The following is a 25769-nucleotide window of genomic DNA, read 5'->3' on the forward strand; positions in this document are numbered from 1 at the left end:
CGGCGATTATCCGCTCCATAAATCACAGGACCAAAGCAAATATATTCCAGCCGCAAAGGGCTATGTAGTCGTCGGGTAGATTAATCCAGTGTACATGTCCATACGGTTCTCGTCTAGGTCTCCTCGGGTGAAAGCGCCATGCGGTCGGCCCAGCCTGGATAAGAACTCTAGCTAATACGAGGAAGCGTTGGAGATGCTGGTCACTGTAGAACTTTAACCGCACGATACACTATACACAAATAGACTATTAATGACTTAATAGAGATATGTCGCACTCGACGGTATAGCGCCAAACTCTGACAATTCAGTTATTAATTCGCACGCGGTCTCAATGCTCTATTCTGAGGCCAAACAGGCCATACTTCACCGCACGTTGTATCGTGGGTGAGGCTTCAACTTAACGGTAACATACTAAGGACGAAGGGTAAGGAGGTAAGGGGCTTCTACATTCACCTGCGCCGTATTTATACGCACGGCGAACAAACTAGTTCCAATCTCATTTCTGTCGCGTATCCCTGGGCAAGGCCGGGCATGTCCAGACACATCTTGACGGTGACTTTGAACCTGGCTCCGGAGGCCGGTCCCTGGCGCCGGTGGACCGCTGTCCAATAGGAGAATGGACTATTATGGTCTGGGCTAAAGGGATATTCCGTGTATATGTACAAGGAATATACAGGGGATATCAAACGATATACAAATACTATGCAATATATATCAATAAATAAATATATATATTCGGTTTAATCTGATCCTTCGTAACATTTAGTTTATATATTCCATTTGGTTTCATTCTACTTTAATTGTCTGTTAATGTTGATGCACCAAAGGACCCAGACACATCTTTTGTATACTTGTGCAAGCTTACTTGGCAATAAAGACATTTATGATTTCTGATCTAACGTTCCTTGTGTTCATCTAGCACCCTGTGTCCCTCAGTTCCACCCACCTTGCCCTGGAGGGCTGCTGCCCCGGCATGTGTCCTGCGCCTCAGCATGGGTGAGATCACTGTCCACTGGTTGGTTTCAGGCTTGTAGCGTTCTGCGGTGTTCAGTACCACGCGTTCCTGCGACCCTCCCATGGCGTAGATATAGCCGTCCAACGCGACCACGCTGAGGTCACAGCGGTGTGAGTGCATGGGAGCTGCCTGCAGCCAGCTGCGAGTGACGGGGTTGAACCTGCTCACACTGCTGAGAGCCTTTCTGACGCCGCCACCGACGCAGTAGACCAGACCGTGGAGATAAGCGGTTCTGTGGTAGGCCCGGGGACTCTCCCCCTCAACGCTCACGTCCATCCATCCACCGGCTCGGATATTGTAAGTCTCCATGGTCAGGATGCCGCCACCCATGCCTCCGATGGCCAATAGGACCTCCTGGGGCCGGCGTGGACGCATCAGGGGGTTTGGGAGCCTGTCGGAGCCAGGGGGGTTCAGGACGCTGAGGATGAGGGGCCTGCAGTCGTGGCTGTCCCTCACCACAGGGTTGTTCTGGACGTTGTTCAGCAAGTAGTCAGGCCTCATCAAGCCCATGCGAACCTGGGAAGAGACAAGCAGACAGCGGGTACAACTTAGACAGTGGTTGTAGACGGTTTCTGTTGCTAGGGAACAGTTTGGACCCAAATGTTTGAGAACCACTGTACTAGGGAACCTAGTGTTGTTTTAATGTAATGCACAGTAATACAATTAGTTACCTTGGGAAGCAGCAAAGGCATGTGTGTTTTACGCTCCTCGCGGGAGTGGTCGATCCAACGGAGGACGGCCTCGAACACCGTCTCCTCGCTCTTCACGTTCAGATCATCCCTCTCGATGATGTCCACCAGTTGCTGCAGGGACAGCTCCACAAACTCCTGTGAGACGTGCAACATCTCCTCAAAGTGGCACACGATGCAGAGATGGGCCTTGCGCCTCAGGTCAGGGCAGTTGTAGTTGTCCGCGAACCTCCAGATGCCGACACAGTTTTCCAGAGACAGCTGGCCTTCTAGGAAGTCAGAGCACGCTCCTACTATGCCAGTGACGAGAAGCTGGTCTGCAGCCACCAGAAGCTCTTCCACGTTCTCTGCTGTCACCAGCACAAAGCGTGTGTAGGAGTACTCTATGATGAGCTGCATCATACCCGGGGACACCCCAGGGATAGTGTAGACTGCTTTATCTGAGTCGCTCCAGCGAGTGAAGAGGGCTCTGTGGGACGCAGAGTATAGATATATCTGATGAGTAAACAGTAAGCAACATTCTGTCCTGTGTAGTCATATATTTTCACTGTATCTTTTCACTGTATCTTTCACAGTATATTTTTACAGTAGAAGTACAGTATAGTATCTATTTACAGTAGAAGTATAGTATATTTTTACAGTAGAAGTACAGTAGTGTATCTGTTTACAGTAGAAGTACTGTATAGTATCTTTTTACAGTAGAAGTACAGTATAATATCTTTTTACAGTAGAAGTACAGTATAGTATCTGTTTACAGTAGAAGTACAGTATATTATCTAGTAGAAGTACAGTATAGTATCTGTTTACAGTATAAGTACAGTATAGTATCTTTTTACAATCTTTTTACAGTAGAAGTACAGTATAGTATCTTTTTACAGTAGAAGTACAGTATAGTATTTGTTTACAGTAGAAGTATAGTATAGTATATGGGGCGGCGTGGCTCAGGGGTAGAGCGGGTCGTCCAATGATCGAAGGGTTGGTGGTTCGAATCCCGCTCAAGCCCATGTCCATCCCACTGCCGTTGTGTCCTTGGGCAAGACACTTAACCTACTTGCCTCGTATGAATGTGAATGAATGTTGGTGGTGGTCGGAGGGGCCGTAGGCGATGATTATTCGCCACGCTTCCGTGAGTCTGCCTCAGGGCAGCTCTGGCTGCAATTGTAGCTTACCACCACCGGTATGACTGTGTATGAACGAATAATGGACTCTGTAAGCGCTCTGGGGTCACTGGGGTGTCATGAAGAGCGCTATATAAATCCAATCCATTATTATTATTATTAGTATCTGTTTACAGTAGACGTACAGTATAGTATCTGTTTACAGTAGAAGTACAGTATAGTATCTGTTTACAGTAAAAGTACAGTATGGTATCTGTTTACTAACCAAGCTAACCTGAACCAAGCTAACCTGAACCAAGCTAAGCTGAACCAAGCTAATCTGAACCAAGCTAAACTTACCTGAAATAGTCACTGCAGTCACACAGGAGGGCCTTGTGGGCATTCAACTCAGTGCTGTTGACTTTAATAACCACATCACAGAACCTTCCCTCCAGACGCAGCTCATTAAGGATTGTACAGGACATTGTTTCCTTTTCCATGTGGGGATTTTAAATTGTATCTACAGAATATATTCAAGCTTACAGACAAATAGCCGGAAACAACAAGTGAGATCTTCACTTGTCTTCTGAGATCTGAGATCTTCTGAGAGAATTGTTGAATATATACACAAATGTTCTAGAATGTTCTATTATGACATCATACTGTGACATCACAAATGTTCTAGAATGTTTGATTATGACATCATACTGTGACATAACAAATGTTCTAGAATGTGCTATTATGACATCATACTGTGACATAACAAATGTTCTAGAATGTGCTATTATGACATCATACTGTGACATAACAAATGTTCTAGAATGTCCTATTATGACATCATACTGTGACATCCAATGATGGGAATAACGGCGTTATAAATAACGGCGTTACTAACGGCGTTAGTTTTTTCAGTAAAGACTTCCAATCTTAACACCGTTACCATAACTGCCAAAAAATGTGGCGCGTTACTATGATTGAAGCTGTTTTTTTCCTCAGACAGATCTCTGCGCCGAGAAGCAATACTTTTTTTCCTTGGTTAGTGGGCAGTGCGCGATTGGCTGAGGTTGAGTAAAATGTCATGGTAAGCCAATCAGAGGTAGAGGTGGGCGGGTGTTCGAAATAATCCAGAGTCTGACACAGCGACAACACAAGCCACTCAGTCAACGACAGACCGCGGTTCCGTGTACGTTTTGATAGTTTGTTTGGCGAACCCAAATAATCCAAAACTAATCCAACGAACAACACAAGCGAGCAGTTTTGAGCAGTGCCAACCGAGTCTGCTGTCCTAACAGACTTGGGGTCTGTAGGGTAAGCACTTATTCCCTCCACCCTGAACATTTATGGAGATGTATGGGCCTTTTAAGTCAGTGATAAAAGTGTCTTTCAAGGATAAGTGAGCTCCTGCACTGATTATTATAGTTCAATATTCAATATTTGATCACCAAAACCCCCCCAAAAGCATAAAAATGCCCCTCCCCGCCCAAAAAGGGCCCCCAAATAGACCACAGGCCCAGTGCCCTTTTCAGCCTTTGAGCACCTGCCCCTCTAAAGTCCTGTGCACGTCCCTGCACACACACACACACACACACACACACACACACACACACACACACACACACACACACACACACACACACACACACACACACACACACACACACACACACTCTGTCGGTGGCATGTTTTAATGATGAGGCCTTTTGAAAAGAGCATGTGAGTGAGTGTGTTGCTCTCAGATGTGTGTAGTTGCACTTCCTGTCATTCAGTCTGTCTGTCTGTTTGTCTGTCTGTCTGTCTGTCATGCTGTGTGTGTGTGTGTGTGTGTGTGTGTGTGTGTGTGTGTGTGTGTGTGTGTGTGTGTGTGTGTGTGTGTGTGTGTGTGTGTGTGTGTGTGTGTGTGTGTGTGTGTGTGTGTGTGTGTGTGCGTGCGTGCGTGTACAGTATGTGGATGCTCTGTTTCCCCCTGTGTGGTTAGTATAGTATGCAGAACCACACAGACATGTGCGTTGACTATGATTGGTCCTTGTACCATAATCTTCCTGTCCGTCAGCCAATGGAGGATTGATCCAAGGCTATATTTTGTTTATGCTGTGTTTGCATCTACGTACGCATGTACGTACGCCATCAGTAGTGTATTTTACAATGCTTTGGGCCAGGGGGGTGGGGCATTTACCTATGAAGAACAATATGACTCACACATAGACATGTCATGCTGAGTTTAAATGCATAGTAGTAAAAAAAGTAAGAAAGTTTGTACATACTGTGATGAGCCTGGTGGGGTCCAGACTGGCCACGGTTCAAATACAAACAAATTAAAATGTCCACACAAGAGCAATATCAATCAATACGAATATTTGTTGAATTAAGGCAGAATACAGTTTGATAGGCAAGAGAATGGTCGTAAACAGTCCGAAAACAGGCTCGCAGACAGAAAAAGGGATTGTTCAATACTCAGGGTAGTCGTCCGGTCCAGGGTCAGTACACAAGGGGGTTTATCAGCCAGTCCAGGGTCCGTACACAATGAACACCTTCTCGCCTTCACCTCTCCTCTCAATACCTCTCACCTTACACAACTCTGAATAACTCAATCTCTCTCTCTCAATACAACAACTCCAACCTCACCTCCGCTCAACTTACTCCTGACTAACCTAGTGGCTTTGTAGTGTGTGTGTCTGGGGTGTGTGCACGTGAGATGTGAGTGACCTAATGATGCGCAGGTGTGTTCTATCAGTACTAATCAGCTACCTAATTGTCTCTACTCCTTCCGTGGCAATAGTATCTCCCTCCTTCACATATCCATGAGAGGGGGGGTGAGATCTTCCACAATACCTTTAAAAAAAATTATACAGATATTGATTTAAGAAGTGTTTTTGTAGTCAACGGCAGAAAATTGGATGGGTTTCAGCTGTCCTTACCCTGTTAAGCTGTAGCCCTATTTTCAGAAATTCCGCCTAAAGGTACATGCCCAAGTAAATGGAAGATTGCTCCACTTCTACAACGTCAATTTGCATGTTCTTGGTATCTAGGAACATCTAGGGACCTGGGGGTATGTATTCCCAGTGTCAGAAATATTGTGTCTGTTACTAGGCTTGAGTAAATTGTGATGAAACAAAGGAGAATATAAATTATGATATTTCTTTGCATCTTTGCCGGTGAATAACACCATGAAAACATTGAGGTTCTTTTGATTACGCTCGCTGAGCTCATTCAGCACCTTCTTGAGATCAAGTGTACAAACAAATCTAAGCAGATGAATAAAGGGAAGATGATTAAACAGAAGGATTTGTAGATACAGTAATAAATTATAATCCATTTTAATTATAAATTCATATTTGACCTTGAACTTGACCTTTATTTATCCTTTACCTTGGATAAACCTTGACCTTGACCTTATTATGGCCAAATAATCATACATCTATGGATAGGGAAAAAGCTCCTCTTTCCAATGGCAGTGTTAAATCTGGATTTAGTCATTTCCTCACGGTTTTACGATATAAGAGATATAGGATTTTTCAGATAAATTCGTATTTTCAGTAAATCTTAAAAACTTGGTAAAAATGAAAATATACACTTTGGCTGCTGTTTTGAAACACAATTCGTGACGCGCCACTTTGCCGACCTCTAGCGGCTTGTGTGCATTTTTAGATTTTTTGTGTGTAGCCAATTCCCCCCCCCCCCCCCCCCCCTCCCCTAACTTGTTGTTGTGCGCATGTTCTCCTACTGGTCGGTACAAGGGAGCCAGTGGCTCTCTTCTCACCTGGCAGCGAGGGCTCTCATTGGTGAAGTGTAACGCGTGGGAGGTCACGCTGCCTTCCTCAAGTCCTGCCTCCGCTGAGCAAGCGCCCAGACCTGACCTGTAGGCGTCGCTGTCCACAACGCCAGTTTCCCACCCACGGCTTCCCTCCCCCTAACCCAGCCAAACGAGTTAGTATAGCGATCAGCCCAAGCCAAGGCAATGCTGACTCCGGGAGTCGAGACCGCAGCCTCTTGCATTGGTGACGAGCACAATCTCCGAGTGTGCATTTCTTTTAATACAATATATATATATAATTAAAGCCCTATTTGTTGCCTGTCGATTGCCGTTTCAGGCGACAAAATCCGTTCAGTTCTCAAGTTACATGCCGATATGTGAGGCGTGCGCCAAAGTACACGGCAGAGTACAAAGTACACAGAGCTCCGTCAATCATTTGGCAATCTCGAAATATTTTGGACAGGGTTGTACTAGTTAATGAGTGTGGCTTTCCAATGATACCCCACGTGGGGATCTAATACGGTGTGTATTGATCGATTTATGATTAAAAACAGCAGGGGATTATAAGGGGACCCTACAGCTTAAGAGGTTAACTGTGGTGGGAAGTTCGTTCCACCACTGTGGAGCCAAGATAGAGGCTGCTTCATTTCAATGACCCTCCAGGAGCCCGAATAGGAGTGGGTCTCAGGCGGCCAGAAGATGCAGAGCGTAGAGGTCTTGAGGGTGTGTAGTGAGAGACCATTGACCGGAGGTAGGAGGGAGCCATTGCCTTTGTTAAAAAAAAAAAAAAAAACTCAGAGCGTTTTCCTGGGTCTCGCCAGAGCTCGCGACTGCCGCGGCTCCGCCCCTTCCTCGATGTTGATTACCTTGATGAGCTCGCTCCTTTCCAAAAGTTGAACTAGTTTCAACTTTATGCGCTGAGAGCGCTCTGCCCAAAAACGCTGCCGCCGAGAGCTCATAAACACGAGGCGCGGCTCTGGGAAAAGGAGCGCGCCTGTCGCGTCTCCAGCATAGAAATGAATGACAGGAAGGAGCTGACAACTCATAAAACGTCCGCTATGGACACAAGCCCTAATAAGTGGGGTAACTTTGGTAGGTTGGAGATCAGGCGGGCCGCTGCGTTCCATATGAGTCGAAGTGGCTTGGTGGCGTCAAATTGTGGACAGTGTCATACTTATTGTATGTAAAAAGAAACATGGAGATGAGATCGAATAAAGTTTTTTATACAAATCTAAAATCTGTCTTTCTTTCTCTCTCTCTCTCTCTCTCTCTCTCTCTCTCTCTCTCTCTCTCTCTCTCTCTCTCTCTCTCCAGCAGGTCATAATAACGGCTCTGCTTCCAGAAACAACCTACTCTATCACAGTGGCTGCCTACACCACCAAGGGTGACGGGGCGCGCAGCAAGGCCAAGGTGGTCACTACCACTGGAGCAGGTGTGTGCGTGTGTGTGTGTGTGTGTGTGTGTGTGTGTGTGTGTGTGTGTGTGTGTGTGTGTGTGTGTGTGTTGTGTGTGTGTGGTGTGTGGTGTGTGGTGTGTGTGTGTGTGTGTGCGCGCGCGAGAGAGAGACGTGTGACAGGTTGTGTACTTTGGGATGTGAGGGACCTGTAGTCACAGTGATGCTGTTGAGTTCAAACAATGTTCAGGTTCTAGATACGTCCCTTTGATTGACAAACCAAAGAACACCTCTACTCACTTCATCTGGAGCTTCAATGTTTGATCTGGTATATGTCACATTCACTCATGGCGCATGGAGAAAATAGACCTGATGCCAAAACTATGGCTTTATTAAATTAAATAAGTGTAAGTGTATTTCCCATAATGTATTCGCTGGGGCAACACAGCCCCAGATGTTCTGAGCTTAGCCCCAAATCTCATCAAGTCCTAGAACTGCATCTGGTTTGCACATGCCAACATTAGTTAAACATGGAGTTAGCTTAAAGGGGAGATGTTGAATAGCGATATAAACATAGTCATAGCATCAAATTAGTATTTAGATAAACCACAGAAAAAAATCACGTTATAAAAATAAGCCGTTTCTAAGAACAAACTATTTGTTATGTCCCTTCGTGTAGAATTTATCAACCAGTGCGCCGCCATGTTTGTTCACGTTAAATGCTGACGTCACGGAGATGGTCCGCCCCCCGGAGCCTCCCACCTCAGAGAATTGCACGCTGTAGCTATTGACCTAGAGGCTGTAGCTACAGTAGAATGGATCTGGACATGTTTGACGAGGTGGACAGACCCACAGAGAGTATCCGAAACCCAGTGGCCTATGCCTTTGAGCCGATTAGAATGATAGCAGTGAGACGTGGTGTGCAAAAAAAAACATATGGCATCATTCAGACGCAACCGAACTCAGCCCAACGTCTCTTCGCCGTCCGTTATTTTCTGCACGTCGGCAGATCTATGTCCGAATACGTTACTCCACTTCTCCACTTCGTTTCCAATCACAGCTCACAAGCAAAACCTGCTCTCTCGTAAATTACACACTGGACTGTAGCCTTTTTTCTCCAACACTGGCATTTACGTACAATACGCAGGTGCGTATTGTGCGATAAAGGGACATATAATAAAAATACTATCAAGTAAATAAACAATGTAAAGATATATCTCTTATACAAATAAACAACACACAAGTTGCACCTTTTCCTGTACTTTAATGTCAACACAGCGCCACAAGAGACACGGATTAATGAATTAATTAATTTCTATAATTAATTAAATGGAACGCATTCCATTCCAGGTTCTTTCTCCCTTCTGGGGGAAAAGAAAACCCTCTGAAGGGGAATGAATTAAAAGCTCTTAAAGTGACTTCCTACATGAACACATGAACTTATGTTAATTATTCATTAACAGGAACAATTTAAATAAATAACGTTAGTTGGAGATGATTTGTGTGTGCTCATTTAAGGCAGTCCATGAGTTGTGCTCTCTCTCTCTCTCTATAGACCGGTCTATCTCTCTCTCGATAGACTCATTGGGTCTCATTCCCGAAATTTTTTCAAATAGTTATTCTGGAAGACTTATCTTGGAACCACTGAGACATAATCAATGACAAGTTCACTCTGAGTCCCCAACGTGCTGGTAATATGTCTTAAGTGGCTGAAATGGTCGCACAAATGATATGATCTGATATCTGCTTGGAGAATGGCATTCTGTCTTAAACTCGAAATGCGCATTCCCGTTCAGGTCATTTGCATACAAAACAACGCCTCCAGAGCTCCTTATAAGACAACTAGTGTTGCCTTATAACGCAGCTGTGTGAAAATGGAATGGCCGTAGTGCTTTGCGAGTCTTGCGAGCCATCAAAACTAGATTAGATTAATGTATTGGCATCATATACAGCTCGTGGTACACCTGCCGCAGCGCGCGCGCACACACACGCGCGCGCAGTACTGTATATGAATGAATGAAATATAATATATATAGCCTACGGCGGGCGTAATGAATGAACGCAGTATGGCTTATTATTCCATAATTAAACCTATACTGTTCATTCGTAGGCGCACACAAGACTTGTTATGGAATATTAATGCAGTCTATTTCCACCGATTAGCTTTAGTTCTTATTTATTTATCCACTGTCATTTCAGTGTTGGTGAGGCTATATAGTGTATTTCAATATAAGTTTAATTGATTAATGATATATTCGAAGGAATGCAGGTTTATAGCTATATCAACCCCCTCCAATGTACAGTAAATGACCAAGTATGGTTTTGTCAATATTCCAATGTACAGTTTTGCTTGTACAGTGTAAGTCTATCCCCCACCCACCCCTCCTACCCAACCTCCTCCAACAGTTTCTACGTCAAATGTACTCTCTTTTCTGGACTCTTTTTGTATCACAAACAGTACTGTATTTGCAAATCTGGTATGTCATAAATGTATAGATGTAGCAGTACTGTCTATCTGTGTCGTGTGTGTCATATATGTTATGATGAATTGAAAATGGGGGACCCTGATGTAAACAAGACAAAAGTCTTTCTCTGGTCTGCATCCCCTTATGTAATTGAGCTGTACTGTACTGTACCCATTCTGCAATCTGTTAATAAAGTTTTCAATCAATCAATCAATCAATCAATCAAACAAAGGTCTGTCCCATTGTATACCAATCAATGGGATACAGTACATTGCATGTTGACCTGCATTCTTTCAAATGTATATAATTAATCATTAAAACAGATGTGTAACAAATAAGAAATACAAATTCCACAGAAGGCATTAAATAATTATTATTTTCAATAATTTCACAATAATTGCATAATTGTGTTTGAATATCTGAGTAATTATACATTTGTCCAAAATAGCTGGTTCAGATATGGTTAAGCAGCTGCCCTGTGATCAGATGAATCCATATTATTTATTTTTCCGACATCAAATGCATAATTTCTTATCGTACAAATATTGTCATATTTATTTTAATTATGATTAAGTAATTAATTCCAAGGAGGCCTGTAGCGACAGCGTTGACATGAAGGAATCACTATGAGAACACAGTCTGTCAAGTTAATAAAATGTTCAATTACTCAATCAATCATAAGACTGCTCCTCAGCACTCTTAAATCTGCTCTCAGCCACGATCAAATCTGATCTCAGGAAAATTTGGGGACTCGCGCTCCCAGCCCTAATATGTCTTAGATGGGCCGACTTTTGGTCGTAAATTCATTCGGGAATGAGACCCATTGGTTGCGCGTATAGGATAGACCGGTCTATCCTACATTACGCTTGTGACGGAGACAGACTTTCAACCTTCATTTGGGAAAAATAAATAATATGTTTAATAATAAGTAAGACAACGGATCCGTTTAATGAATTCCATATAAATCTATATCGTTTATTATCCATGGCCGTCAGATAGACCCAGGTTGCTCGTAAGGATAGACCGGTCTATCAAGAGAGAGAGATAGACCGGTCTATTAAAAATGATTAATTAACAGGAACAATTTACATATAAATATAGCCAAAAACATGGCCTACTGCACTTCACTACTAATAATACTTCTTTTGCACTTCTGTTACATGCACGAGACTATAATGCTAAAACCAGACTATTATAAACAGGGGCTCTGTCTCTTGAACTAACTTTCCTCTCTCTTTCACGTGGTCAAATTAATTTGAACAGCCAGGAGCAATGCAAAAAGAACCACTTACGGTTACGTTACATTTGGTTGACAATTTACTGACTGACTTTCACGACATATTTACGTAGCTATCTAACCAGCAGTGTAAACCGGGAGCCAGCCCAAACCATTACAGTGACGTCACCATCTAGCTAACTCTAAAATAGCGCCGCCCATGGCGAAAACGGGGAAATTACATTTGAGTTTTCAGACAAATAAGCAGGATTTCACATTTGATTATAGGACCCTGTCTTACCCAAGGTACACAACAAACAAACTATGCTCATATTGTTCAACGATTCATCTCCCCTTTAAAGTCTCAATGAAACAGCATTTTAGAACCATCAAGTTTTCTCACTGTGTCGTATTTCAGAGTGAAACAGGATAGACAGGCGGGATACAGTACAGAATTTTTACATCCGGACACATGGAATTTTAAATATGAATATAGAATATCAGGCCTATAAATGACCTTATTATGGCCAAGTCATACAGCTATGAATCGGGCCAAATCTCCTCTTTCCAATGGCAGAGTTCAATCTGGATTTAGTACCACCAGGCGCCTGTTACAGTGCAGCAAAGATCGTGAATAAAATCTACTGTAAGTACAGTTACCTTTTTATAAAGTAAAAATGCAATTTTTACCGGATTGCAACACGTTTTTTTTCTAGACGTTCACAGAAAGGTAAAGGAACAGGTAAAGAAACAAACTACATTCTATTTTATGTCAATAAAATAAATGACCCATGAGATATAATCACAAAAATTGTGTCAGAATTTTTCCCAACGAACATTTTCAGCAGCTTTCACAGAGGCTGGCGTGAGCTGGGTAGTGTAGTTACATGAAATTTCAATGTCCATTGAAAGCCCTGGGTCTCCTCTGTTTTAGGACTACAACACTTTCATGAGGCGTTACTTCCTTGCGTCTAATTCATCAGGTTTCCGCCGGGATGCACCGAGATATTTATATTTAATATTTCGCTAATAACACTTAAAATCATTGGTAAACAAACATAGTGCTGAAAATATACAATTTGACTGCTGTTTTGATAGCTACATTTGCATCTTCTTTTTTTCCCCGCAACAATAATTAATACGGACTGTATTTTTTTTTCGTGGTCTGTGTTTTCCTCCTATAGTGCCGGGCAAGCCCACGATGATGATCAGCACCACAATAGGGAACACGGCGCTGATCCAGTGGCAGCCCCCTAAGGAGGTGGTGGGGGAGCATGTGGGCTACCAGCTGCATTACAAGCGGGCTGAGGAAGAAGCCTTCACCGTCAAAGACTTCAAGAAGACAGATGACCACTTCACCGTCACCGGCCTGCACAAAGGTGCCACCTACATCTTCAAGCTGTGCGCCAAGAACCGCGCCGGCAACGGGGAGGAGTACGTGAAGGAGATCACCACGCCCGACGACGTGCCCAGCAGCTATCCCCAGAACATGAGCGTGGTGGGCCTGACCACCAGCACCACCGAGCTGGCCTGGGACCCCCCGCCCCTGGCCGAGCGCAACGGGAAGGTGGTGCAGTATGCCGTGATGTACCGAGACATCAACAGCCAGCAGAACCACACCAACACCACGGCCCACACTCGCATGACTCTCCACGGTCTGCAGCCCGAGACCACCTACGACATCAGGGTGAGAGCCTTCACCAGCAAGGGAGGGGGCCCCATGAGCCCCAGCATCCAGAGCCGCACCATGTCTAGTGCCATGCCTGGTGAGGACACACACCTACACACCATGTCTAGTGCCTGGTCGGTCTGTCTGTCTGTCTGTCTGTCTGTCTGTCTGTCTGTCTGTCTGTCTGTCTGTCTGTCTGTCTGTCTGTCTGTCTACCATCCATCCATCCATCCATCCATCCATCCATCCATCCATCCATCCATCCATCCATCCATCCATCCGTCCGTCCATCCATCCATCCATCCATCCATCCATCCATCCATCCATCCATCCATCTATCCATCCATCCATCCATCCATCCATCCATCCATCCATCCATGTTGTGACTACATGGTCCACATCTATGTATCTATGTATATGTTTTATCTACAGTATGTTGTGACTACATGGTCCATATATACTGTATATATATATATACATTATATCTATGTTGTGACTACATGTTCCACATATATATATCTATGTTATGACTACAGTATATGGTTCACATCTATGTATGTGCTATTTAATCTCCTAGTTACCGCTCTTTCTTGCTGTATGGGCTTCAAAGCCTCCATTTTGATAGATGTCCTCAAATTCAGTTTTCTCTGTCAGCCGCTGCTGGATATTCTTAATGATTCCCAGCGTCCTGGGTTTTTAATGTAATATAAAAGGAAAAAGAGGGGGTAAAAAGAAGACTTTGATGTCACTCACTGCTGTTTCCTTAAAATAACACACCACCATGATGGGAAATGTGCTTTTACATTTCCTCTCTGTGCATTCAGTTGAAAGTAATCCAGCTGCAAGCTATCCTAGTTTAGCACAAATTAATGGAATGGCTAGGCTAGGACCATGACACATATATAAGTAAAGATAAAGTTTTAATGACTTACTGAACTGGTGTTTTAATTTGATACAGCTGCTTGTTAGCTATTTCAGCACCTGGCGCTATCCACCGACTTTATTCATGTTGAGCACTGTTTATACCTGTTATTCACTCTCAACATGGATAAAACAAAGAATAATAAGCATTCTTTAGGTGGTGGTAGTTTCTCTGTTTGGACATTATAGCTCATAGCCTAGACTATAGTCGGTCTAAAAAGAAATCATATTCTCAAAATAATCTGACGGGCCCAGGGGCCACCACTGCTCTAGAGTATTTTGTCTGAGGTATAAAAAAAAAAAAAAAAAAAAAAAAAAAAAAATTACTGCTTCGGCATTCTCTATTGTTACTCTGTTGTTACTTTGTTGTTACTTTGTTGTTATTCTGTTTTTACTTTGTTATCTGTTTTTACTTTGTTGTTAGTCTGTTACTCGATTATTACTCTATTGTTACTCTGTTGTTACTTTGTTGTTACTTTGTTGTTATTCTGTTTTTACTTTGTTGTTATCTGTTTTTACTTTGTTGTTAGTCTGTTACTCGATTATTACTCTGTTGTTACTCTGTTGTTACTCGATTATTACTCTGTTATTCGACTATTACTATGCTGTTACTCTATTGGGTAGAGAGCAACATTACTCTATCACACCCTCCGAAGATAAACACTAAATCAGTCCAGATGACAGCATTCTTATAACCCCCCCATCCCTCCCCCTGCTGATGTCTCCCACAGAGTTCACCAAAAACTTTGGTGTGAAATCTGTGATGAAAACGTCCGTCTTGCTAACTTGGGAAGTCCCGGAAACCTACAAGTCTCAAGTGCCTTTCAAGGTAAGGCCATTGCTTGGCTCCATGTTGTCAGCAGCTCCAGTTCTGTACTTGAGGTTGGAAAGGGGTCAGGGGTCAGGGTCAGGGTCAGGGTCAGCAGCATACTTCTGTTATACCCAGATTGAGCACAATCACTAAAAGGTTGAGGTGACTTTAAATATCAGACTACAAAAAAATATTAATTTGATGTGGCTGAAAGTACTTACTGTATAAATACCTGCTACACAAATACCTACTTACAAATACCTACTGCATACATTCATACTGTATAAATACCTACTTATAAATACTTACTGCAAAAACACCTACTGTATACCCACTTACAAATGCCTACTGCATAAATACCTACCAATTGGTGCTATAACTCAAGTTCAACATCAAGTTCAAATGAATCGAGAAGTAAAATGTAGTTGGTTCATATTAAATCAAACTTTTATGTAATGGAATCTTCTATTATAATGTTCTCCCACTTCTCCAACCTCAGCAGCCTCATTCGTTTTTGCAGTCGTGCGTTGCTTGCTCTGAAAGTGAGCCCCCACCACTTATGCTTAGAATAGTTTGCCCTATAATCTATAACAAGGCAATTATGGGGAATCAATGACAATGTTGAAATGGCATGAATTTAATTTAAAAAAAATTAAACATGTACTGTACATTGGGATAATTAATAATAATAATAATAATAATAATAATAATAATAATAATAATAATAATAATAATAATAATAATAATAATAATAATAATAATAATAATAATAATAATAATAATAATTCATTTTATTTATATAGCGCTTTTCAAGAACCCAAATATGCTGACAATACGCAAAACAAAGAACAGAGAAAAATAGAACCACAGGGAACAAGCAACAGTATGATACACAAGACATAAAACCACGAGTAACAAGCAACAAATACAAAATCCAATAGGGGAGACAATCAGGGAAGTAAGGAAACCGAGGGGAGGGAGGGGGTGTGTGGGAGGGACAGGAGACGGAGAGAAAGTAGGGAAGGGGAAAGGGAGGTGGTAGGAGGTAGGAGGGTGGTTATGGGTAGGGAAGGTTGTATGCTTGGGAGAACAGGTAGGTTTTGAGTCGGGATTTAAAGGTGGAGATTGAGGGAGAGTCTCTGATAGTCTGAGGGGGAGGGTGTTCCAAAGTCGGGGTGCGGCTCGTGAAAATGCTCGGTCTCCAAAACATTTTAATTTAGATGACGGAATGGTGAGGGAAACAGTGGAAGAGGACCAGAGGGATCGGTTAGGGCGATAAGGGAGAAGGGAGCTCAGTCAGATAGGGGGGGGGGGGGCAGGCTATGGAGGGCTTTGAAGGTGAGGAGTAGTAGATTGAAGTTAATGCGTTCCTTAATCAGGAGCCAGTGGAGAGAGTGGAGGACAGGAGTGATGTGATCACGGGACCGGGTGTTTGTGAGCAGGCGAGCAGCAGAATTCGGAACCATCTGGAGTCTATGGAGGGAGCGGGAGGTGATGCTGGTGAGAAGGGAGTTACAGTAGTCTAGGCGGGAGGAGATGAAGGCGTGGATGAGGGATTCAGCAGCCGGGGGGGGGGGGGGGGGGAGACAGTGTCTGATTTTGGCGTTGTTGCGGAGATGGAAGTATGAGGTCTTGATGGGAGCGGACATGGGGATCAAATGAGAGGGTGGGATCCAGGATGACGCCGAGGTTGCGAACCAGGGGGGAGGGGGTGATGGTTGAGTCTTCAATGGTGAGTGTGATGGGTCCGGATTTGCTGAGGGTGGATTTGGTGCCAATGAGGAGTAGTTCAGTCTTGTCACTGTTTAGTTCGAGGAGGTTATGGGATGTAGGCGTGTAGCTTGTCAATCAAATCAAAAACGTGTCCCATCGGTACAAGAGGTTGGTTGACGGTGGCGCCCCCTGCTGTTGCAGATCCTGTACAACCAGCAGAGCGTGGAGGTGCAGGGCGACCTGGAGAGGAAGCTGATCACGCAGCTCCAGCCCGACACCGACTACTCCTTTGTTCTGATGAGTCGGGGGAACAGCGCCGGGGGTCTGCAACAGCAGGTGTCCATCCGCACCGCGCCGAACCTGCTGACCGCCAAACCACTCCATCACCAGCACGACGCGGAGGAGGGGGGCAAACTCACCCTCATGCTGCCCAAGGTGGCCGCCACAGCCCAAGTCAGGTCTGTATTTGTCCCTGTTCCACAGCCCAAGTCAGGTCTGTATTTGTCCCTGTTCCACAGCCCAAGTCAGGTCTGTATTTGTCCCTGTTCCACAGCCCAAGTCAGGTCTGTATTTGTCCCTGTTCCACAGCCCAAGTCAGGTCTGTATTTGTCCCTGTTCCACAGTCTCAAGTCAGGTCTGTATTTGTCCCTGTTCCACAGCCCAAGTCAGGTCTGTATTTGTCCCTGTTCCACAGCCCAAGTCAGGTCTGTATTTGTCCCTGTTCCACAGCCTCAAGTCAGGTCTGTATTTGTCCCTGTTCCACAGTCTCAAGTCAGGTCTGTATTTGTCCCTGTGCCACAGCCTCAAGTCAGGTCTGTATTTGTCCCTGTTCCACAGCCCAAGTCAGGTCTGTATTTGTCCCTGTTCCACAGCCCAAGTCAGGTCTGTATTTGTCCCTGTTCCACAGCCTCAAGTCAGGTCTGTATTTGTCCCTGTTCCACAGCCCAAGTCAGGTCTGTATTTGTCCCTGTTCCACAGTCTCAAGTCAGGTCTGTATTTGTCCCTGTTCCACAGCCCCAGTCAGGTCTGTATTTGTCCCTGGTCCACAGCCTCAAGTCAGGTCTGTATTTGTCCCTGTTCCACAGTCTCAAGTCAGGTCTGTATTTGTCCCTGGTCCACAGTCTCAAGTCAGGTCTGTATTTGTCCCTGTTCCACAGCCTCAAGTCAGGTCTGTATTTGTCCATGTTCCACAGCCTCAAGTCAGGTCTGTATTTGTCCCTGTTCCACAGCCTCAAGTCAGGTCTGTATTTGTCCCTGTTCCACAGTCTCAAGTCAGGTCTGTATTTGTCCCTGTTCCACAGTCTCAAGTCAGGTCTGTATTTGTCCCTGTTCCACAGTCACAAAATAGTATTAATAATTACCGTCCAATATCCGTGTTACCAGCTCTATCCAAAGTTTATGAGAGAGTTGTGTACAATAGATTAAGCGAATACACCACCAAGCTAGATATACTCACCAATTCACAATACGGCTTCAGGAAAAAGAGAACAACAAACATGGCAATATTAGACCTCATAGAAAAAATACATGATGCCATTGATCAGGGTGATTGTGGGGTGGGCGTTTTCTTGGACTTATCTAAGGCCTTTGACACCATTGACTTCACTATACTACTTGGGAAACTACACCATTATGGCATAAGGGGTCTGGCTCTCAACTGGTTCAGTAGCTATTTACATGGTAGGCAACAGTACGTCGATATAAAAAATCACAAATCAATAAAAATGGACATCAAATATGGGGTCCCCCAGGGGTCAATTCTAGGGCCTTTACTATTTATTCTCTATATAAATGACTTTGTCAACTCATCTGAACTTCTGCACAAAGTAATATTCGCTGATGACACTAATTTGTTTCTGTCACATAAAAATCCACTCGAGCTACAAGATCTACTCAACACAGAACTACAAAAAGTGGACACCTGGTTTAAATGCAACAAATTATCACTAAATCTCAGCAAAACAAACTTCATTGTCTTCCACTCCAATTGGATGCGCACACATCACATGTGCATAAAAATAAATGGAAAGGAGCTGTCAAGAGTGGTGTCTACAAAATTTCTGGGGGTCATCATCGATGAGTCACTCAACTTCAAATGCCACATAAAATATCTACAAACAAAACTGTCCAAATATGTTGGCTTATTCTGCAAATACGTCATTTTCTTCCCTTGCCTGCCCTTCTCACTTTATACAAAACCCTGTATGAACCCCTCATTAATTACTGTAATGTCATATGGTGCAACACATACCCCAGCCATCTCAAGAAACTAGAAAGCTTACAAAAGAGGGTACTACGAGTGCTGTCATGGTCCGGGTTTAGAGCGCCCTCAAAGCCTCTGTTCCATCGCTTTGGTCTCCTGAGGCTCGCTGAATTTAACATTCATCAAAACGCATCAATTATGTATCAAGTTGTCAACAACATGAATCACAGACTGTCTGAGCTTGTCCCAGTCTGCCAACCACTGCACATCCACAACACAAGAAATAAACATCTTATATTTGGCAAGAGGAGAAGGCTAAATTGTGCTAGCCTAAGCATAGCATGCAGGGGTCCACAGATCTGGAACAAGCTTGACGAAAATCTAAAAATGACCAAAACCTTTAAAACCTTTAAAAAATCACTGAAAGAGGAACTGCTTAATTCATATCTCTCATTACAAACTTACAAAATTACAAACTTAGGAATACAATTGTCTGTATTATGTATCTCTGTTATATGTCAGTTAGTAGGTAGGTGTGTAAACCTACCCACGCTGTAATTGTTTTGTTTTGTTTTTTGTTTATTGTTTTGTTGTTTATATTCTGTTTGTATCTGTGTTCAGGCTCCCTCCAAAAGCTTTAAATAGCTTCTTGGGAGACCTGGCACATGCACACAATTTGCGACATTGTTATCACATGAGGATACTCACATGTAATGTATCGTGTGTGTGTGTGTAAATAAATTCATTCATTCATTCATTCATTCAGTCTCAAGTCAGGTCTGTATTTGTCCCTGTTCCACAGCCCAAGACAGTTCCTCCTCTGCCTGGCTAGCTGCCTTTCGTTTCTATTGGCGGTGCACAGAATTTCACAGAGAGCAGTGCCCAAAGTTCAAGCTAGTTGAGCTCACAGAGGAGCACTTTGCTCAGCACAGCGAAAAGCCATTGTGTATACTATATACATAACATCCTTATTTAACCAGTCAAGTTGACTAAGATGTAACAACACATCTTAAAATGGCCACAGAAAAGTGGCAATTTTTTTTACTTGAACTTGAGGACTGCATACTTTTTTTTGCAAAACAAAGTACTATACTTTATACTTATAGCACATGCATGAGCCTGGTCTCTTTTGAAAGATAACATTCTGAAGTTTCTGATACAATAAGGAATTCACTTTTAGTGCTAATGAAATAGAGTAACATAGGTCTGAACTTGAGTTGAACTTGAACTTGTGTACTCACGTTTTTCTGTAGTAGTTGCAATATCCAAAAGTATATTTCCCAAGAAAAATTGGTATGGCTGATAAAACACCCTGGGTCCATAGCCTGAAGTCTTGTATAGTACTGAAACGGCAATCGACAGGCAACAAATAGGGCTTTAATTCTATATATTGTATTAAAAAATATGCACACCGAGCCGCTAGAGGTCGCCAAAGTGGCATGTTCCGCCGGCAGGCAAATCATCCTCAAAACGTCCCGGGGCCGGGTCGGTGCCAGTTAAGAGGATAACCAGCCAAGTTCACTAAGATGTAAGAACACATCCTTATTTAACCAGGCAAGTTGACTAAGATGTAAGAAAAGAATACATCCTTATTTAACCAGGCAAGTTCACTAAGATGTAAGAACACATTAGTTTAGTTTAGTTTATTTATTTAGCACATTATTTAAAAAATAAAAATAAACAGTGCTAGGCGGGAACGAAGCCCAAGGGGCTTGTACAAAGTTCCACTCCCATCCCATTGGGTCTCATTCACCAATGGACTTATGACAAAAAGGGCTTTCTCTTAAGCCATTTGAGACCTTTTCGGGCAAGACATGAATATAGACAATATATTATAATATAATATTAATTATATATGTTTTATTGGAACGGTTGGTCAATCCCAAAATCAGCCTGAATAGGGCTCAAATGGCCATAAGAGAAAGCCCTTTTTGTCGTAAGTCCTTGGTGAATGAGACCCAATGTCCATAAACATATATCAACTAAATACATGAAAACATGGTCTATAAAATAAACTCAAAACGAGATCAGAGACATAAGGCAGACACTATAGCGAAAACATGGAAGATTGACACGAGTCAATAACAAGAAAAATAAATGTAAGTACAAGAAGGCAAAGGAGAGGAGAAAAAGAAAAAGAACAAGCAGCCATTCAGTAGATGTAACACTGATGCACAGGAGTAACTTAATGTGTTGATGATTTATGATGACATTTTATTAGATTTTAATCGTTTTTTAGATATAGATAAGGAGGTTGTTGACCTCAATGATGAACTTAGAGTGTTCCAGAGTTTAGGACCTCTAAAGCTAATGTTGAATTGATGGCTAGATGTCCGACAGAAAGGTAAGTGGAGTTTATTACTATGGTTTGTTGGATATGAGTGCATTTCTGATGAAAAGATGAAGAAACTATGGAAGGTATCAGGAAGATCTTGCCTATTGTTAATGAACTTATATATGAATGAGCATGTTTGAAAGGTATTTAGTTTGTCAATTGTTAGTAGGGAATATTTGCGCATATCTGGTAGAGTGAGAAATCATCATGAGGAACCTCTTCTGGATTATGACGAGTAATTTGTTAAGATATGATGGATATGTTGCAGCCCAGACTATATTGCAGTAGTTAAGGTAAGGAAATAAAAAAAAAAGCTATAATACAAGTGTAGATGGGCAAAGGGATGTATCATGGGGCAGACCTTTCTCAAAATTCCAAGCATCATCATTGACTTTTTGCAGACATTGTCAATGTGGTTATGCCAATTCAACCCTTCATCTATAGTAGCATCCTTATTTAACCAGGCAAGTTGACTAAGAGCATTATTCATATTTACAGCAACAGTATGGTGTTGTTGCAGGTGGAGAGAGGGCTACACATAATTATGCACACACTCACAGTTCAGAGTTGTCTAGTGCAGCCACATACCTCTACTGTTGGCCACTGAGGGGTCTTAGTTAATGGTGATTATTATGGTGATTGTATTAAAAGGCGAACTGGAAAATGATTTAATGATCATTTTGGAATTTGTTTGCCCACGTAAGTATTACTACAACCGCCCTGTTCGCTGCAGTGTTGAATTTGTTAGGTGATTATTACAAAGATATAAAGAGAGTGACCATCTTCTCACCCTGACTACAAGACCACTGCCTAGGCTACAACCAACAACTACATGTACCTCCATAGGAACATAACATTTGGTAAATGGTAAATGGTGCATTTATATAGCGCTTTTATCCAATTTGTTCCTCACATTTGACCCATTCACTCACACATTCACACACTGACGGCGGAGGCGACCATGCAAGGTGCCAACCTGGTCACCGGGAGCAGTTAGGGGTTAAGTGTCTCGCTTCGATTACCAGACGACTGCTCTACCTCCCGAGCCATTGTCGACCCAGTGACATAGAGCTTTCTTCATAAAGTGTAATATTGTGTGTCTATGCTACACCATGTTTTTATTTCTCTAGCTGGTTTCTTGTGAGAATTTGGGATGACGCACAGAGGCCAAGCTGTCTGCTTCCTGCAAGATACACAGACATAGCTACTGAAGGAAACACAACTTTAACACCTCTGGGACAGCGGTGTGATTACACTCTTAAAGGAAACACTATTTTAACACCTCTGGGACAGCAGTGTGATTACACTCTTAAAGGAAACACTATTTTAACACCTCTGGGACAGCGGTGTGATTACACTCTTAAAGGAAACACTATTTTAACACCTCTGGGACAGCGGTGTGATTACACTCTTAAAGGAAACACTATTTTAACACCTCTGGGACAGCAGTGTGATTACACTCTTAAAGGAAACACTATTTTAACACCTCTGGGACAGCGGTGTGATTACACTCTTAAAGGAAACACTATTTTAACACCTCTGGGACAGCGGTGTGATTACACTCTTAAAGGAAACACTGTTTTAACACCTCTGGGACAGCAGTGTGATTACACTCTTAAAGGAAACACTATTTTAACACCTCTGGGACAGCGGTGTGATTACACTCTTAAAGGAAACACTATTTTAACACCTCTGGGACAGCAGTGTGATTACACTCTTAAATGAAACACTATTTTAACACCTCTGGGACAGCAGTGTGATTACACTCTTAAAGGAAACACTATTTTAACACCTCTGGGACAGCAGTGTGATTACACTCTTAAAGGAAACACTATTTTAACACCTCTGGGACAGCGGTGTGATTACACTCTTAAAGGAAACACTATTTTAACACCTCTGGGACAGCAGTGTGATTACACTCTTAAAGGAAACACTATTTTAACACCTCTGGGACAGCAGTGTGATTACACTCTTAAAGGAAACACTGGCCGCACCGCAGCAGACTCCCAGTTCTCTCACATTGGCAGAAAACAAACCCACACATTTGAATTAACTAACAAGAAAATAAATAAATTATGCAAATGCTGCAAATGACTTAATTGTGTTTCAAGTGTTTATTTTTTGCTCACCAAAATAGTAGACTTTTAATATAGTATGAGGAAGTGGCGGGAAATTTGTAGGCTACTGTTGAATCGAAACATAAATGTAAAGATCAGAGGAAGGATATAATACGCATGTGTGAGATCAGTTCTCCTGTATGGTTCAGAAACGTGGGCAATGACAAAGGGGAGATGTTGAGAGGGGTGGAGGAGATGATTGTGGATGGGCGGAGGCCAAGAGGGAGACCAAAGCAGACGTGGAGGGGATGTGTGGAGATTGGAGAATAATATGAGGGATCTGGAGATAAATGTAGACATGGCACAAAACCGTGCCCAGTGGCGTGGAGTCATCGCCCGTCCAACCTCACTTTAGTGGGAAAATAGGGACGTAAAACGAAGATGATGATGATGATATATTGAGTTTGGTGAACATATTATGTTTCATATTATGTAACATATGCAGTTACCATTCTGCTACCATTGTGTGTGTTTATCTCCAGATGGTTCTACATAGTGGTGGTGCCCATGACCCCCGCCAACCTGCGGAGATGGAACGAACCAGAGGACATGGACATTGATGAGGTGAGCAGAGGAGGAGACACTGGTGGTTGATGTGTGGTAGGAGTAGGAGGAGAGGAGGCACTGGTGGTTGATGTGTGGTTGGAGTAGGAGGAGAGGAGGCGCTGGTGGTTGATGTGTGGTTGGAGTAGGAGGAGAGGAGGTGGTTGATGTGTGGTTGGAGTAGGAGGAGAGGAGGCACTGGTGGTTGATGTGTGGTAGGAGTAGGAGGAGAGGAGGCACTGGTGGTTGATGTGTGGTAGGAGTAGGAGGAGAGGAGGCACTGGTGGTTGATGTGTGGTTGGAGTAGGAGGAGGTGCTGGTGGTTAATGTGTGGTTGGAGTAGGAGGAGGTGCTGGTGGTTGATGTGTGGTTGGAGTAGGAGGAGGTGCTGGTGGTTGATGTGTGGAAGCTCACAAACATGGCTAATCAGCTCTGTAGGACAAAAGAAAGAAGGCATTTTGTAGGAGGAGGGGCTGGTGGTTGGTGTGTGGTAGGAGGAGGGGAGGTGCTGGTGGTTGATGTGTGGTTGGAGTAGGAGGAGAGGAGGTGGTTGATGTGTGGTTGGAGTAGGAGGAGAGGAGGTGCTGGTGGTTGATGTGTGGTTGGAGTAGGAGGAGAGGAGGTGGTTGATGTGTGGTTGGAGTAGGAGGAGAGGAGGTGCTGGTGGTTGATGTGTGGTTGGAGTAGGAGGAGAGGAGGTGGTTGATGTGTGGTTGGAGTAGGAGGAGAGGAGGCACTGGTGGTTGATGTGTGGTAGGAGTAGGAGGAGAGGAGGCACTGGTGGTTGATGTGTGGTTGGAGTAGGAGGAGAGGTGGTGGTTGATGTGTGGTTGGAGTAGGAGGAGGTGCTGGTGGTTGATGTGTGGTTGGAGTAGGAGGAGGTGCTGGTGGTTGATGTGTGGTTGGAGTAGGAGGAGAGGAGGTGGTTGATGTGTGGTTGGAGTAGGAGGAGAGGAGGTGCTGGTGGTTGATGTGTGGTTGGAGTAGGAGGAGAGGAGGTGGTTGATGTGTGGTTGGAGTAGGAGGAGAGGAGGCACTGGTGGTTGATGTGTGGTAGGAGTAGGAGGAGAGGAGGCACTGGTGGTTGATGTGTGGTTGGAGTAGGAGGAGAGGTGGTGGTTGATGTGTGGTTGGAGTAGGAGGAGAGGTGGTGGTTGATGTGTGGTTGGAGTAGGAGGAGGTGCTGGTGGTTGATGTGTGGTTGGAGTAGGAGGAGAGGAGGTGCTGGTAGTTGATGTGTGGTTGGAGTAGGAGGAGGAGCTGGTGGTTGATGTGTGGTAGGAGTAGGAGGAGAGGAGGAGCTGGTGGTTGATGTGTGGTTGGAGTAGGAGGAGAGGAGGCACTGGTGGTTGATGTGTGGTTGGAGTAGGAGGAGAGGAGGCACTGGTGGTTGATGTGTGGTTGGAGTAGGAGGAGAGGTGGTGGTTGATGTGTGGTTGGAGTAGGAGGAGAGGTGGTGGTTGATGTGTGGTTGGAGTAGGAGGAGAGGAGGTGCTGGTGGTTGATGTGTGGTAGGAGTAGGAGGAGAGGAGGTGCTGGTGGTTGATGTGTGGTAGGAGGAGAGGAGGCACTGGTGGTTGATGTGTGGTTGGAGTAGGAGGAGAGGAGGTGCTGGTGGTTGATGTGTGGTTGGAGTAGGAGGAGAGGAGGAGCTGGTGGTTGATGTGTGGTTGGAGTAGGAGGAGAGGAGGTGCTGGTGGTTGATGTGTGGTAGGAGGAGAGGAGGCACTGGTGGTTGATGTGTGGTTGGAGTAGGAGGAGAGGAGGTGCTGGTGGTTGATGTGTGGTTGGAGTAGGAGGAGAGGAGGAGCTGGTGGTTGATGTGTGGTTG

At 43.8% G+C, this 25769-nt stretch overlaps 1 protein-coding gene across 1 annotated transcript in view; it reads left to right on the forward strand.

The window, feature by feature from the left end:
- The window catches only part of ptprfa (protein tyrosine phosphatase receptor type Fa), a gene marked incomplete at its 3' end in the record, with an annotated part of 262786 nt that overhangs the window by 175498 nt on the left and 61519 nt on the right, over positions 1-25769 (forward strand). Inside the window, exons 13-17 of the mRNA XM_084308488.1 lie at positions 7867-7984; positions 12811-13392; positions 14948-15045; positions 16942-17198; positions 23878-23959. Of these exons, the coding sequence (XP_084164614.1) occupies positions 7867-7984; positions 12811-13392; positions 14948-15045; positions 16942-17198; positions 23878-23959 (1137 nt within the window). The remainder of the gene's footprint in view (positions 1-7866; positions 7985-12810; positions 13393-14947; positions 15046-16941; positions 17199-23877; positions 23960-25769) is intronic.

This window comes from Notolepis coatsorum (assembly GCF_963971535.1).
Source record: "Notolepis coatsorum genome assembly, chromosome: 2".
NCBI lineage: Eukaryota > Metazoa > Chordata > Actinopteri > Aulopiformes > Paralepididae > Notolepis > Notolepis coatsorum.